At 36.9% G+C, this 15505-nt stretch overlaps 1 protein-coding gene across 1 annotated transcript in view; it reads left to right on the plus strand.

Moving 5' to 3' along the window:
* The window catches only part of STK39 (serine/threonine kinase 39), an 82321-nt gene that overhangs the window by 33412 nt on the left and 33404 nt on the right, over positions 1-15505 (plus strand). Inside the window, exons 11-13 of the mRNA XM_062498201.1 lie at positions 12391-12513; positions 12641-12673; positions 14601-14668. Of these exons, the coding sequence (XP_062354185.1) occupies positions 12391-12513; positions 12641-12673; positions 14601-14668 (224 nt within the window). The remainder of the gene's footprint in view (positions 1-12390; positions 12514-12640; positions 12674-14600; positions 14669-15505) is intronic.

Genomic DNA, 15505 nt, shown 5'->3' on the forward strand with positions numbered 1-15505 from the left:
AAAGCCGTCCTCGGCTCTTCGGTTCGCACCTCGGGAGGTTTCATCTCCCACCTGGATCCCCGGGTCAGCTTTGCAGACTGCCTGTTAATTCGTGCATGCGTGCACGTACACTTTGTATTTCTTTAGATAACATAGCACTTGGAATTGGGAAGGGAATGCAGGATAGCCTCCTCCCGTACACCACCAGAAATAATTTTCTGAATTACTTTTTTGACAATTCTTTCTAATTTGAAAGAGGTGTGAATCTTAAGAAATCAAAGCTATACAGTGGTGGAGACAAATTAATACGTGTTTAACTGCATCATAAATGGAAAAAAATATTTGGGTTTTAGCTACTGAAAATGCTAAATTATTTATAAAGGACACAATATTAAAATTCATTGGAGATTTAAAGGTTAATTCACTTGTTAGAACTGTGCATGTAGCTGCTGTTTTAAGACACCATCAAATATAAGTGTATTTTAATAATAAAACTCTGGGGTTTTGTTTAAAAAGCTTGTGTAAGTTGAGTTTGGTTGCTTAAACATTAACATGTAAAATGTATCTAAGAGGTTGCTCTTGGAAGAAGTAAATTCTGTAATTGAAAAGCTAATATCACTAGGGCAATAGATAGGAAGGAGCTGGTGTCATCACTGCTTAAATTATCTTCTGTGGCCCTTGGTGTAAAATGCCTGTGACTAATGATCTGTAGCACCACTGCTAGCACAGATGTCAGATGTGCCCTGCAGTAATCTAATTTTTCTTCCATTTACCACATGTATAATTGCTTTGTCTTGTTACCCAGAACTCCAGCCTCAGTTTAGTCTCAACTTTAAATTCTTCTCTCTTGACATAGTGTTCCCATATTTTGCTTTGGCCTTTATAGCTTATTCTTGGCATCTGTTTTTTTCTGAATATGACTTCAGGTCTGTTTGTGAAATCCTGGAAGCAGGTACACAGGTCTTGTATGTGTGAGGAAAACATTTTGCACTGAAAAGATGTCCTGCTTTAAGTCCCAATTTGATAATTGAGGAACATCTTCACTGTGTGTTTAAAATGCTGTTTAACATTAGAGTTGTAAGCTACGTGTTTGTGCTCATGTTCCCCCGTACCATTGTTTAGTTTGCTTTTAATTCTGCTAAATTTTAAATTATGTCCTTCTTCCTTGCCCTAGCCTAATAATTAAGGATAATGTTGAACCACCTACCCAGGAGGAGCACGTCCTGCCCCTTCCTGTGTAGGACCTGGTTAGATATATATTGGTACTGATCCACAGGAGTGAGTGTTACACCATGCAACTTCTTACTGGCAATTCTGGGTTTCACTAATGGGACTGCTCACCTGTGAGAGCACTGCTGGTATCAAGAAGAGCTGGAGAAAAGGCTGTGAGGAATGGTCCAAGTTCAGTGTGGTTGGGTAAGCAAGGACATGCTCTGAAGCCACACTTTTGTCATAGATATAAATGTAGGAGCCCTGACACCCCAGGTCTCTGCCTGATTCAATGGTGTGGTGGTAGAGCAGCCTGCCCTGTCCTGCTTGGATGAGGGCTGTGTGCACTGCTGGCATAAAACAGCCCACCAAGAGTTTACTTGTACAATTTATAATGTGTGCTGAAGTAGTTTTAATTTCGAACTGAACACTAAATTGTTTAATTTGTGATTAGGATTGATGTATTGGAATAGAGCAATTTGAAATGTGAAACAGCTTGTGGAGTTCCACAGTCAGTTTTCAAATCTTGTCACACTAAAAAATTAATTATAACTGTAAGTACTCTTCATGCCCAAAGGCCCTGGGTCAATTTTATGGTTTTATAATCCTATTTTTTAAATTTTTAAAGTCTCCTGCATGACTGCCACTTATACAAAGTGAACAGGGAAAAACATGTATCTGTATTTCATTTTATCGCTGTATGAAGTGCTGCTAGTGAAAAAAAAAACCTGAGCAATAATTGGGTTTGAATTCTATTTTTGGAATGGTGGTATTGCATTGTGCTTTTAATAGAAGCTTTTTTAGAACTGTGAGTTGTACGTTAGTAGGAAAAAAACCTTTGACAACATGAAAAGATGATTAGTGTGAGTGATACCAATTTTTATTATACTTCACTAAAAATGCCCTTATGGATGATTTGGAATTCTAACTCCTCAGTACAGCTATTTTAAGGTAATGGTCATGTTTCATTACATAAGATATCATCAATCCCCTGCATTTAATAAGAAAAATATCATTATATGCCAGATTTTTTGGACAGCTATAACAGCATGATTGCACCTCAGCAAGACATGCATGTGCAGCCCTTCCTTGCTTCAGTAATAGATTTAATCTGATAGATACATCTCACCAATGATGTATGTTCATACAGCTGGACTCTAGCTGAGTTGAAAAGCAGAGAGCAACATGAACCTGAGATCAGATTGTTTATATAATTGTGTAGTAACTTTACAGTCTAAGAAAAGCTTATTTAAATAATATTGGCATATGAAGTGAAGGGATGTGTGCTATACAGGAACACTTTTTCTGGAAGGCACTAGCTGAACTATAAATATGTGTTTGGCAAGGCTTTGTGTGAGGGAGGGCCCTCCATTGCTGAGGATCAATTTTTCAGGTTATCCAGAACCCTGGTACAAATTGGAAAAAAAAATAATGGAATTGTGTTTATATGGTTGAATATTGCTTAAAAAAAAAAAAAAGAGAGAGAAATTGCCACTCACACTATATCAGGTAATTTTGTTATTTTCTAGAAGTTGTTAGAAGGGAAATTTAATAAAAACACTTTTTCCAGAAATGTAAATTTGACAGCAATTCAAATAATGAGAAAGCAGTGCCTGCATTAGTGGGTAGTAGAATTGGAAAATGATTTAAGGGGCAGACACAAGCAGTTGCACCAGCTTTGTTTTAACATTTCATGTAAAGGAAGAATTTATATTGTAGTAAATGTAAAGCCACCATGTAGTTGTGCCATTAGATGCAAGGAACTTCATGCAGTATATGAGTTTGCCCACCTTTTCATTCATAGGGTGCTTTTACCACCTGTGGGATTGTTTGTGAGGTTGGATTTTCTGCCTTCTGAAATGGATTTAATTGTTACAGAAGAAGTGAGCTTTGAAACAAGTCATGGCTTAGTTGAGTGCCTTTGTACTTCAAATAGCCATATGCATATCTAAAATAACTTGGATTACATATTATGGCAGAGTTTAAAAGCTTGTACATGATTGATCTTAATTGTTGAAAAGTAGCCCTGCTCCATATTGGAAGGTGTGTTTCAGTCCATGGACCATCATGGTTCCACTTTAGAATTTGCTTTTGCAGTGAATGAGTCCCTGTCTCTTGTGTACCTGCATTGATCTACTCCTTAGCTAATGTTGTGTTCATGACCTGTTGACTTGCTCAAAAACATCTTAAACGTCGACTGACATGGGGTTGGTGTGTAATGAGAACTTTTCTGATTAGACCAGTAGCTCTAAATATTTGGCATTTATCAAAGCTGTTGAAACTTGCAGAACTGGAGGAGGATTTTCTTAAAAGTGCTGTTGAAGGACTCGTGATTAAAGAATCAAGACAGGATAAAGGAAATCTGGGTGTGTATGGTGCTGGTGATAGTCTTTGATCAGGGAGTAAGCCTTGTAAATAAGCAGAAGATAATCCTATTTTATTGCCTTGCTTTGTAAGGATTTGGTTTTCTGTCACTGAAAATGTGCGGGAAGGTGCTGGTTATACCTGTTTGCCTTCTGAGAAATTTACCCTCAAACATTTCAGTCTCATAACATCCAATACCAGATCACTTCTCTTGGATTTGGAATGGCTCCCTAAGTGAAAGTGTCTCAATGGAATTAGTTTTTATTTAATACTTCTACCAGTTTATAGGCCAAATCAATATTGTGTCAATGCAGGCAGCAACAACTGGCTAGCTTGGGTCACCTTAGTATCATGAGGTTTCATTTCTGGAAGAGGCACCCTTTCTGCCTTTGTTTATAAGGGTAACAAAGAATTTTGGGAGGATGTGGAAATTTATTACTTGTGATTTTGTATATTATGGGAAGTTTGTCAGGAAAGTCATGCAAGCCAATGAATATAAAGAGGATTCTCTAAAAGCCACGTGTTCCCACCTGTCACCATTTGCTTAAAGACTGATGGAATAGGTATATTAGAATTTTTGCTTTTATATGGAGAAATTAAATATTTAGCCCTACAGTTATAAAGAAAAAAAAAAAAAGAAAGAAAAGGGAGGGAAGTTTAAAACAAAAAGAGCCCAGGCTCAAGAATCTGAAGAAAATGTAAAGTAATTATATTTTTCTGGTTAGACCCTGTAAAGCTTTTACAAGTACAATACCAAAAATAATTGTGTGTCATTTGTTTTGACATTCCTTTTCCCCCTGCATTTATGCTTGATACTGGCAATATTCTTGGAAGTTCCTGGGGAGAGCTGCAAGGGAAGCACAGGTGCAGCAGGACATCCTTGGACGATGTTACGCAGTGTTACTATAGGGGACTTAATTTAGCTGAAAAGTGCTCATGTCTTAAGGAGTTAAAATTGTCTGGATCTGAAAACTTCAAGGTTTTAACCAGAACAAGTAGACGAAGGGCAGCAGAGCAGCAAGAAGGGCTGGAACAGTAATAGTTACCTTCTGTTTAGCTCTGAAAAACAGCTCCACGAGAAGGTTATTCAAACAGTGCATCTGCAGCTAGAGGTAAAGTCAGACAGTATGGGAAGAGAAAGGGAGTGTCAGGGATGCACATCCCGGCAGGGCTGTGTGCGATTTCCTGGCAGCAGAGGGCAGCCACATCCAGTGCTGTGCAGCCAGGGATCCATCCTGCCTGAGCTGTGTCTGCAGGCACAGGCTGGGAGTCCAGCTCTGGGGTTTTAAATGCTGTAGGATGGCTGAATGCATGCTGCTTCTTGATATCTGACTGAAATAGAAGCACTGTGGGGTTTAGAAAATTGAATTTTATACAAGTTGCAGATCTCTGTTAGTGATTTTAATGTTAATTTGTGACTTCTTTTGGAGAACTACACTCAAGTTTTAATTTGATCACCTTAATATTTGAGAGAAACCTTGAATCAATTCAGGTCTCTTTAAAATCTGTGTGGAATGCAGAATGGGTATTACAGTAATTTCTCTTATGTACATAAGCAATTGGAAAACTTGGAGAAAATAGAAAAAGATAGAAATTAGAATTTCACCTTGACATGGTACTTTCAAGCCTCTGAGTTTGAAAGTAAGTGAAAGTCATAGTAATTTCTTCTTGAATTCTACAGTAATAGACTGTTTTCCTAAATATTCTGTACTGTGTGTCTAATGCTGTCAGTGAAACCCAACTTATAATGAGTTTTCTACTACTGAATAATGGATGCTCTACATGAGGATATATTTGTCTTCTTTCTTTTCACCTCTGGTTATTTTAAGAAAGTAAACAGCTTGGATGATAGAAAATTCCACGGTGGAATTGGAAAATTATGATTATCAAAGCGGATCTAGTGATCCCTCTAGTGGAAAGTCTTCTTGCAGTGATTCACCATCATGATGTGCAAGCATGTGAGCAGCCAGGAAAGAAAACTCTAAAGATCTGGATCTGTCTTCATCTTTCAGAGTATTAAGTTACTTCATCAATTTGCTGTATCTTTGATTTGCTTTCTTTGATTCTTGCCAGGTATCCTTGGCCTTGGTACCTTAATTTGATTGGAAGGGTAGAGGGAGGCAGGCAAGGAAAAGAAAGAGGATAGAAAAGAGCCTCTCTCTGCATGTGTGAATTAGCCATCAGGTCATGGCTAATAGCCATTTGGGATTCCTTGTGTTTGAGGCAAAATGACACTTTTTTGGAGCAATGTATCTCCTCTGCATAATTGATTGAAAACATCCTCCTGGGCACAGGTACACATTCATGCCTGGAAGGACTATTGTTAAATGTGAGTGAAAGAATTATATGCAGCTAATAACTTTCAGTAATGAAGTTTACGTAGTGGAACTAATAAATGGAGAAATAATGTCTGAAAATCAAAAATCATACTGAGTTACTGAATTTGCACATTTCCCATGTGACTGGAATTTTAGTAAAACTGAAATTTCTCAAAGCAAAATCAGATTCCAATTTTGTACTCAGGTTGAAAGCAGAGATAATAATTCTGTTGCAATATTTAGGTAAAACCTTGTGTTTAAGGAAAGCAGAATTAGGAGTTCAGGGAATACTTGCACTTGTAAACAAGTTGTTTTGCTAACAAAATAGTGTCCTACTCTGAGCCCCTACATTTTGCTGTCTCTGAGCAGCATTATCCCAGCAGTAGAAAAATTGGTGAAGAGTGGGAAGGGGGAGCGTGTTGGACAAGGAGTCCCCCAGAGTGGGTGAGGACTTGGCACATGGATTCACTGGTACTTTTCTCATCATTTCCTCCAGAAGTGCAGCAATGTGCTCCCTCAGCCCATCTCTCTTCAGCTAATAATGGCTTTGTTTTCCTCTCACTGATAGCTGCACTGTATTCCATTTCCAAACTGGGAGCATAGCTAAGATTTCGTGGCAGTCTTCTCAATTGATGCCCATGCCCTTGGGTGCCACACTTGTCATCATGTAACCATGATACTCTTTGGTATATAAAAACAAACCAGTACCATAAATATTTAAAGCAGATTGTCTTTTTCTTTTTTTTTTTTTTTAACATAGATCTGCTTTTTGTTGACTTCTACTGTGTTATCCCTTAAAAAGGATGCTCTTCCAGAACCAGTAGAAAGCTGAAGAGGTCCTGTTCAATGCAGAATTCCTGGTCTCCTGTATTATTTTTTCATGAAGAAAGATATAATGATTTTATATTTCTTGACTTTAAGCTTCCAGTGTAATTGATTCCTCTAGGGAGTATTCCAATAGTTTCTGCATATGAGCATGAAACACTGCAAATTCTTACTTTTTTTTCCAAGCAGGAGAAAAACAAACAAAGATTAAGGGTTTTTTCCCTGATGATATTTTCAGAATTCAGAATGGTTTAAGAGGAGGGGACACTAACACCAAATTACTGTGCTATCTTAACATCTTTTGAGTTCTACAAAGCAGATTGCCAGAGTGGATTTTTTACAATCGTAGTGGTACATCCCATTAATAACAATAGCCTGCATAAATTTTGGTGATAAAAACCAAAGATTTGAATTGCATAAAACACATTCAGTTTTGCAGAAGTTTTGTGGCTTCCATCAGAATAAAAATAAGACTTCACAATATAATGAATTTGGAGGAGTTTAAGAATAGTCAGCAGTAAAGGGTCTAGGATGTTCCTGTGATCTGTGAGACTGGGTTGGATGGGGTCCAGCCTTCTGAGGTAGTGCTTCAACTCTTCAACAAAGGATGGCATGTGGGAATTCATGTCCTGTCTTGGACCCTAGGGTTTTCAAAAATGTGATTACAGTGTAGGTGTTCTTAGGCAAAAAGAAGTGTTCTTTTGCTTTAATATATATTGCAGAAAGTGACTTCATGCCAGTAACCTCAGGAGCTAAGCTGTGATTAAAGCTGTAATTGTTTTAAGCAAAATGCTTGTGCCATAATTGAATACACAATGACAGGCTGATTTTCTTTGTTGCATTGAAATAAAGGAGTGGAGATTGAAATTTGCTTTTTTTTTCCTTAGGAAATTTTCAGGAAAGGTTTGTAAGATGGTGAAAGGTGTAAAAATTATAAAATCTGCTTGCTCTATAAGGTTAAGCTGTGCATGGAAGGATCTGGTCTGGGGATTTCTTGTGAGAGAAAAATACACAGAGTGAAGTGTGGTGCTAAAACTAAAACTATTGAGCAATGTCCTCTTCCTCATCATTGTTCTTTCCATAAAATAACTAGCATGGAACTGGCATAGGAATTGGTTTTGTATATACTTCTCATGTAGTTGTATGAGAAGTGCAGCTCTTGAAACACTTGATTAAAAAAAAAAAAAAAAAAAAAGGAGGGGAGCACTGGCTATGCAAAAACCCTGTCCTTATCAATTACCAAGACAATATTCTCACTTTCAAGAGGATATTTTTTTCTATAAGATCTTCTGGGATATGTGTAACAGTGGGAGTCCAGTCTCCCGTAAGAACCAACATGAGGAGAAGGTATAGAGCATCAATTGACTGGTCTTTCTTTTTTTCTGCCTGAAAGTCAAACTTAGGCTTTAATGAGGACAGACTGCAGAAAATAAAAAGGTGAGGTTTTTAAATAACCACCTTGGCATTACTGCTCTTTGAGGCACGTAGGATTGTATCTTCACTACTGTACTAATGTATGTAGCTGAAAGGCATCAGTGGTAAAATAAAAGACAATTTTATCTCCAGCTGCAGTATTTCTGGAAGAATATATGTTTAAAAACTAAAAATAAAAAGTATAGCTTGCCCTCTGTGGAGGTACATGAATGCAAAAAGCGAATAACAGCGCTGACTATTCTCTAGTTAGAAATTAAAAGGAAGCATTGTCAGGGTTCCACAAAGTCTTCTGCAGATGTGCTTTAAATGCATGGAATCTACACATTTTCTACTGTCCAGGAATTAAGGAGCAAATTAAATTTGGGCTCTCTGTTACCTGTGTATGGAGGGTGGCAAGGCGCCTTCCATGATACTCAATACTAGTGCTTATTAGTGCCATCAGTTTTACTTACAGAAATGCATCTTACTTCCCATGCTTACAGGTCACCATACTCTTTCTGTAGAAAAAGTTTAAAAATGTTGGTTTAAATCTAACCAGGACTCCATTGCACATATTCAGTTGTCAAAGTTTCAAAAGAAACACCTTAAATATTTCAGATAGTGGGAAAGTCAGTGGTACTAGTTCAGTCATCTTCCTGCAGAAGGAGGAAGAATACAGTAGATGCATAATACTGCTTTTACTGGAAGAATGGATTTGTAGTCTAAGATCATGTGCTGTACCATGTATGAAATGCAGTAATGCTTTATGTGTATGGATTGGTATCCTACAGTGTATACTATTTATTTATTTATTAAATTTAGACACTGAAATTAATTAATTTGTAAGTAGGCCCAGTTCTTTGCTGTTTTGAGCAGTTGTGAATAAGGAAGTAGAAAATTTTTAGTGCTCAGAAAGCATTCATTCTCTTCACTGTCACTTTACAAAAATAAGCTTGTAAAGAGGTTGCAGCAGCTAAAGAATCAGTAATGAATAATAGATTCTCCTTTCCCCAGTCTCTAACATCTACATATAGCAAGCACGTGTTTCGCTTCTCCATGCTGTAGTCTTCTTTTCTTCAAGCCTTGGGAAATGTGGCAGCTTCTGAATTCTGCTGATGGAGTTCTCTCTCTGTCAGACTGGTTAGCCTGACCTTCATTGGGTGGGATTTACAGTTGCCCTGTTCAACTGTTACACACATCCTCCTGGAAAGCTAGCACATGGCGTTATTGGCAGGAAATGTTAGATTATTTGTATCCTACTTTAAAAGGGTGGAGACAAATAGTTTTGTCAGCAGTTTAGTTTATAATTAAATCTTTTAATGTATTGTATTCTGCAATAAGCTTTGACCAGGAATAACATATACAGCAATACTACTACCACTACTAATATAATGCTTAATATTCTGTGATGGTCGTGGCTTTTTCACTCACTGATTTGTCCAAGCATTCTCTGCTTTAACTGATGTTCATAATGTCTTTCTTCCACAGCTCTGGTAATGTTGACAGTGCTTTATTAGGCTTTTCCTCCTAGAAACAGCTTTTGGTTGTACATTACAATGTTCCAAGCTGTTTTTGTGTTGGCCATAGTTTACCTGCCAGCCATTCAAAGTAATTTTTTATTCTCTGGTGTCTTCTGACTTCTGTGAAATATATTTTCTAATAGGCATTAATTTGTCTTGTAAAACTGAATTTTCATTGTTTTCTTTATTAGTTAAAGTTATTATTCAGTTTAGTTCCTATTTTGGAAGGATCATTTAGATTTTTAATCAGTAAAATCCAAATTAGAATTTAGCATGTTTTACTTTGTTTTCCTTTCCCTCTGAAATACTTCCTTGACAGCTACAATTCTACCATAAGGAATGATCGATGTGTAGTTTTGACTGAAGCTGATGGGGAAATTACATTTGTATGGCTACTGCATACAATGTAAAATGTAAACCAACTTCTTATTTTTGTAGATACACAAGAAGTTTGTTTGGGTTCCATGCTCTGTCCTGGATTTGCTTTGTGCCCTTGTTTATAAATAGCTTTATTTTTTTGCTGCTTTATTTCTCTCTGTAAAATGGAAGACCTGTAGCAGGGTATCAGGAGAAATACATAGAATATTCTTAATGCCTTAATGCTGTTATTATTGAACTGAAACACAAGCATGCTGTCTGTGGTATCAGTCTGCTAGTAGTATCTCAAATGATAGTCAGAACAGAAATTTAATATGTTACATGAATTATGTATATTTCCATCCAATATCTGATACTAGACCGAGATGTTTACAATGAACAAAGAGACAGTTTATTTGCAGATGTGGTGTGCCACTCGTGCTCTTTCCTTCACCTGGGCAGGGTACATGCCCTCCATATGTGGCTGATTCTTTGTGGCTTTAACCAGAACTGAGTGATCAAAACCAGGCTTGTTAGTCTAAAAATTATGCAAATTAGTTCACCAAATATTGCAAGTGTTAAGCATACACACCAATTTAAAAAATATTCTAGACAGCAGCTTCACATTTTTGAAAGTTGCATAGGTTGGGGACTTTGCTCTAGCTGTAATTGTAATTTCTTTCCTGTGAACATGTGTGCTGGTGGGAATTAGTCTGATTGAAACAGAGTACCAGTAAACTTGTTTTGTTGCTTTCAGAAACTTCTCAAGAAAATAATTTAATTTAACATGATATTTTGCTTTGTATTAAGTTTCTTTTCCTTGAGCCATTTGTTTATTTTTTATTAAAAGGCAGTCTATTTAAAAACTCGAAATGCGCTCCTCTCTGCAAATGATGCAAGCATCATTAAGCCCCATTAAAATCATTCTGTTTAGAATAAGTCTTAAAAACAACTGGAAATGGAAGCAGAAGAGATACTGATTAGTGCACGATGCAATGTTTGGATGTGTCTGTAACCCAATATATCCTATTGTGCTGGAAAAGATGGTTTCAGTTGTGGATGGTGTCCTCTGCTAGGTTTGTGCAGAGCCATTTGGAAGATGTCTGTGCTGTTAAACAAAAGCCTACCTTAGTCCCCTCAAAGGATAATAAATTGCATCCACAAGCAGCAGACAAATTGCCTTCTGGATTACCTTGTGTCTGTGCTGATCCCTGACAATGTAGACAGTAGGAGCCCACTGATTGTGCCTGGTCTGATTGCAGCTGAGTAAAGAATTGCTGTGCTACTGCTTGCTTTGGTCCTCTTGCTTTGGTCTGCCTGGTCCTCCCGAACGAACACAAGATGCTTCTACCAAGCTTGGAGGTAGCTAGGCTAAAATTGGTCCAAAAGGAGCTTGGTATGGGAAATGGAGAAAATTGCTCAGAATTTGTCCATCTAGAGATGGAGTAGGCTAATCCCTCAGTGTCCTATATAGGCTTCCCCTCTTCTCAGTTACAAATGAGAACAAAATATGGAGCAACTGAATAGGGCACTCCAGTTGTACAGGGAAGAAATGTAAGGGAGCAGTATCATAAGGACTGAAGGAAGTGCAGAACTGTGGTGAGGTCTGAAAAAGTCACTCTCTTCTCTGGTTTAGTCTTACATGTGCAAAAGGGAAGGGAGAGGGAGCAGGTGGGTGTTTGGGAAGTGAAGGAAAGAAGAGTGGTGAAGACACAGACAGACATCAAGATACCTGTTTGTGTATGGACAATGTTTTGGAAAAAGGCTCCTATCACTCATGCTCTTGTGTTAATCCAGCCAGCTCCAAATTATGTTTGGCCTAAGCCCAGCACAGAAATAGCATAAGTGCCTAGCTCTCTATGAAAATCTGCTTTGGAAAAATTGTATTAATGCCTGCATCAGTTTCCTTGGAAGCTCATGATCTCAGACTTGAAGTGGTCCATACTATTTTCATCTCATGCATCTTGCTGGTGTGGTACCTGATGGGATTTAGAAGCAGCTGGAATTTGTTGCATGCTGCATCTCTCTGCACATTATGGTGTGCAGCAAACCACAGGGGTTTAGAGCAGGGCTAATACCAGTTTAGTCTTTTTTAAAAAGTTTCTTTATGTTAAAAAACACCATAATTTTTTAGTCAGATTTTTATATTTATTTTTTTCCCCTATTTTGTATTTTCCATCACTGCCACCAACCAACAGAATGTTGAACCAAGTTGATCACTGCTCATACAATGCAAGACTTCAAAACACCACTGGCTTAAGGAGGTCAGGTATTAGAATCCGTTAGTGGCTCCTGCAGCAAATTAATGAGAGCGCATAGAATAAAATTTGCAAATAATTGCTGATTAACCAGAACAACAATAAAGACTGAAGATGTCTGTGTAATGGTAAAAAAATTTTTGGTAGGTCAGACGAGTACCAGGTTCCAGTGGTCACCTCCATAAAACAGAAGATGGGGACTGGGAATGGAGTGATGACGAAATGGATGAGAAGAGTGAGGAAGGCAAAGCTGCTATTTCTCAGGAAAAGGTATCTTCTCTTTGTGCCAAGACATTTATATTCTGAAAGACATTGTCTTTTATGTTAATTGTTAGTATTTCTGGATCTTTGTTGCATAAAGCTGCATAGCTCATATCTCACTGCATTTGTTTTCCAGTCACGAAGACTGAAAGAGGAGGAGAATGCAGAGGTAAAAATGTCTTTATCAAATTTTTTTTCATCCAAGCATTTGGGTAAATGGATTTCTTTTTCATGTCACTGTTAAAAATGTGAATTGAGGTGGGAGTATTGTTCTGCAGCCTTGTATGACAAGTGCTTGTGAGGATAGAGCTGTATGCTATTGTGCCTGTAACAATGAACTTCAGCACACAGTGGATAAGATGGATAGGAATTTAAAAGTCACGTTATGTTTGTGCCCAGGAGAACTCATGAAGATAGGTGATTTGGCTGTTTTTAATGAATCTTTGTAACTACATCACACCAACTGTTGTCTGTAAGGGTAATGAAGGCTGCGTTGGAGTAGCTAGAACATCTCCAAATAATTTTTTCTTCTTAGGATCTATATCATGACATGAAGCTTATAATTAAAATATTTCCTTCCAAACACAGTAAAATAGTTCAGTACTGAAACATATGAGATTAATTAAGAAGAATAAAATAATATATAGAATTTCATGGCCCTGTGCTAAGTGTGGGAAGCATTGCTGCTGTAATCAATTGTTCAATAGGATAATGGCTTAAAGACTAAATGGTTTTAAAATATGTCTGTTCCTTGGGTGGGTGACCCTTGCCACTTCACCTGCAATTTTAGATTCTCTGACTTTCTTTGGTGTCAGAGAAATCTTCTAAAAGCCTAGCAGCTTCCTGCCAGGTTTAGTCCCACTAGCTTCTTGGTGACCTCAGTGTCTCCATTGCAGGCCTAATCTAGAAAACTCTTCAGCATCTAAGATACTTTATGTAAGCTGGGTTCAAAAAAAGGGCTTTCACCACACAGTCTTTGTCTTAAATGTTGAGAGTTCTACTGCTTGTGACCCAATTTATACAGGTAACTCATAATAAAAAAAGTTGCTTAGTTTATGAAAGAGAAAAAAACCTTGGCTTGAAGTCTTCTATTGATCTTTGTTTCCCAAAATGCTCTAGAAGATTATTTGGAACTAAAACTAGTGCATCTTGTTACTGTTGGTGTATGCCTCTTGGGTCTTTGGGATACACATTCCTATATACTGGCATAACATGTCTGTTGAAGATGCAGAAATAATAGTAGCTTATATGAATGGAAGGAATTTAATTGAAGCAGAAAAATCCCTGCTCTCATTTTAGTGATTGTGAAAAATAATTTTCCCAAAATTCAATGTTTGCTGAAAATACACAGATAATAAAATATGCATCTTGTGTAACTTTTTTTAAGGCAGCTTTGATATAGAAAACTGTTAAAAACACCTGTCATATGCAATTTGTGATGCAAATGATAGGAGAGCTTCTGAACCCTTTGTAAGCTTTGAACAGGCTCTTCTGTGACTGGTGACCATATGGGTATGAAATCATAGTAGGGTAGAGGAGCCTGGTGCATTCTGTATATAGGATACACTTTTGCTTGAAACTTCATGCAGATTTTAGTTGAGAGCTGGGAGGATATCACAGTGTGAGGGAGAAGTGATAATGTGAAAGATATCAGTGTTCCTGATTTTTCTGTGCAAGACATCCTCTGAGCTATGATACCTGTTTTGATATGCTGCATATGGGTAGATGTAAGACTTCCTAACAACCAAAACTTTTACACAAAAGTAAATGTGAGTAGCAGTTTGGAATTCTCACTGTGTGCTTATTATTTAAGAGGTGACTGTTACTTTGTTGCAGAGTAGATTATAAGCTCCTACACTCAGTGTTTTAATGAAGGCCTGGTTTATTACTTGTTTCTCTGCAATTGAAATATTGGAATTTTACTGGTATCAGCTATATTATAGGCTGTGTACTGAAAGAGTTTAAAGGGTTTCTGAGAGTTAGAGAATGTGTTAAATATTCTGTTCTAACTTCAAACTGTTAGCATGGAAAGGTTTCTGTAATATTTTTTTTCCTTTGGCATCCTTTACAAGACTTTTTGCTTTTTTCTCTAATAGTCTCAGCCTGCTGTTAGTGAGGAATACAGTGAAGTTCCATGTGCGGTGAATCTTGTCTTAAGATTAAGGTAAGAGATCCTTCTATTTATTTAGCTGTATTATCTTGATCTTCCTTATTATTTTCATAGTATTAACATAAAATCAGTGCTGAACTGTATAATCTTCCAGTAAGACCAGTATGAATAGTGTTTCTGTGACTAATTGCTGTCTTTTAATTGCTTACTGAAATAGTGTAAAATGAAAAGCAGAATATGAATATGTCTTCAGGCTAAGTGTACCCTTCATTAAGTGTTTTCTTTCTATTTTTTCCTCATAATGCAGAATCACAGTGAGAAGTTTTTAATGACTTTCTTTCACACTTCAGCAGTCAGCCTATGACAAAAATAAGCCATAGCTGTATTACAAGTTCCCTACTCAAAATGTTTTTCACTGGCAAGTTTGATCAGCCACTGTGGGGAAGAGATGAGTATTTTAGAAAATGGATACAAATGTGCTGTCTAACTAAAAGTTTTACTTAGTTGAAATGAGTCAGATTACCTTTAATTAAAATCAGTTTATAACTAAGATTTGAATTGCTTAATTATGCAGTCTAGTTCTTGTATAAAACTATTTTTCATACAAAACTTTGATAGCCTTTTATGTGTATGATAGCTTTTTAATGTTTTTTTCTTAAAAAACTTTTTACCACTCACTTTAAAACTTGCTTGCATCCAGTTTGTGTTGACAGAATATCTATGAGTGGTTGTAAATTCCTAATTATTGCTATGGAGTAAAGTTAAATGTTACAATTTTTTTTTATGCTAGCAAAAAATAAGAAGTCAGAAATAATTAGAAAATTACAACCAGTATGTTAGAAACAAATAGCAGATTTATGCATAAACAAATAGCTTCAAAAATTGTTAATG

This window comes from Cinclus cinclus, chromosome 9, assembly GCF_963662255.1.
Source record: "Cinclus cinclus chromosome 9, bCinCin1.1, whole genome shotgun sequence".
Lineage (NCBI taxonomy): Eukaryota > Metazoa > Chordata > Aves > Passeriformes > Cinclidae > Cinclus > Cinclus cinclus.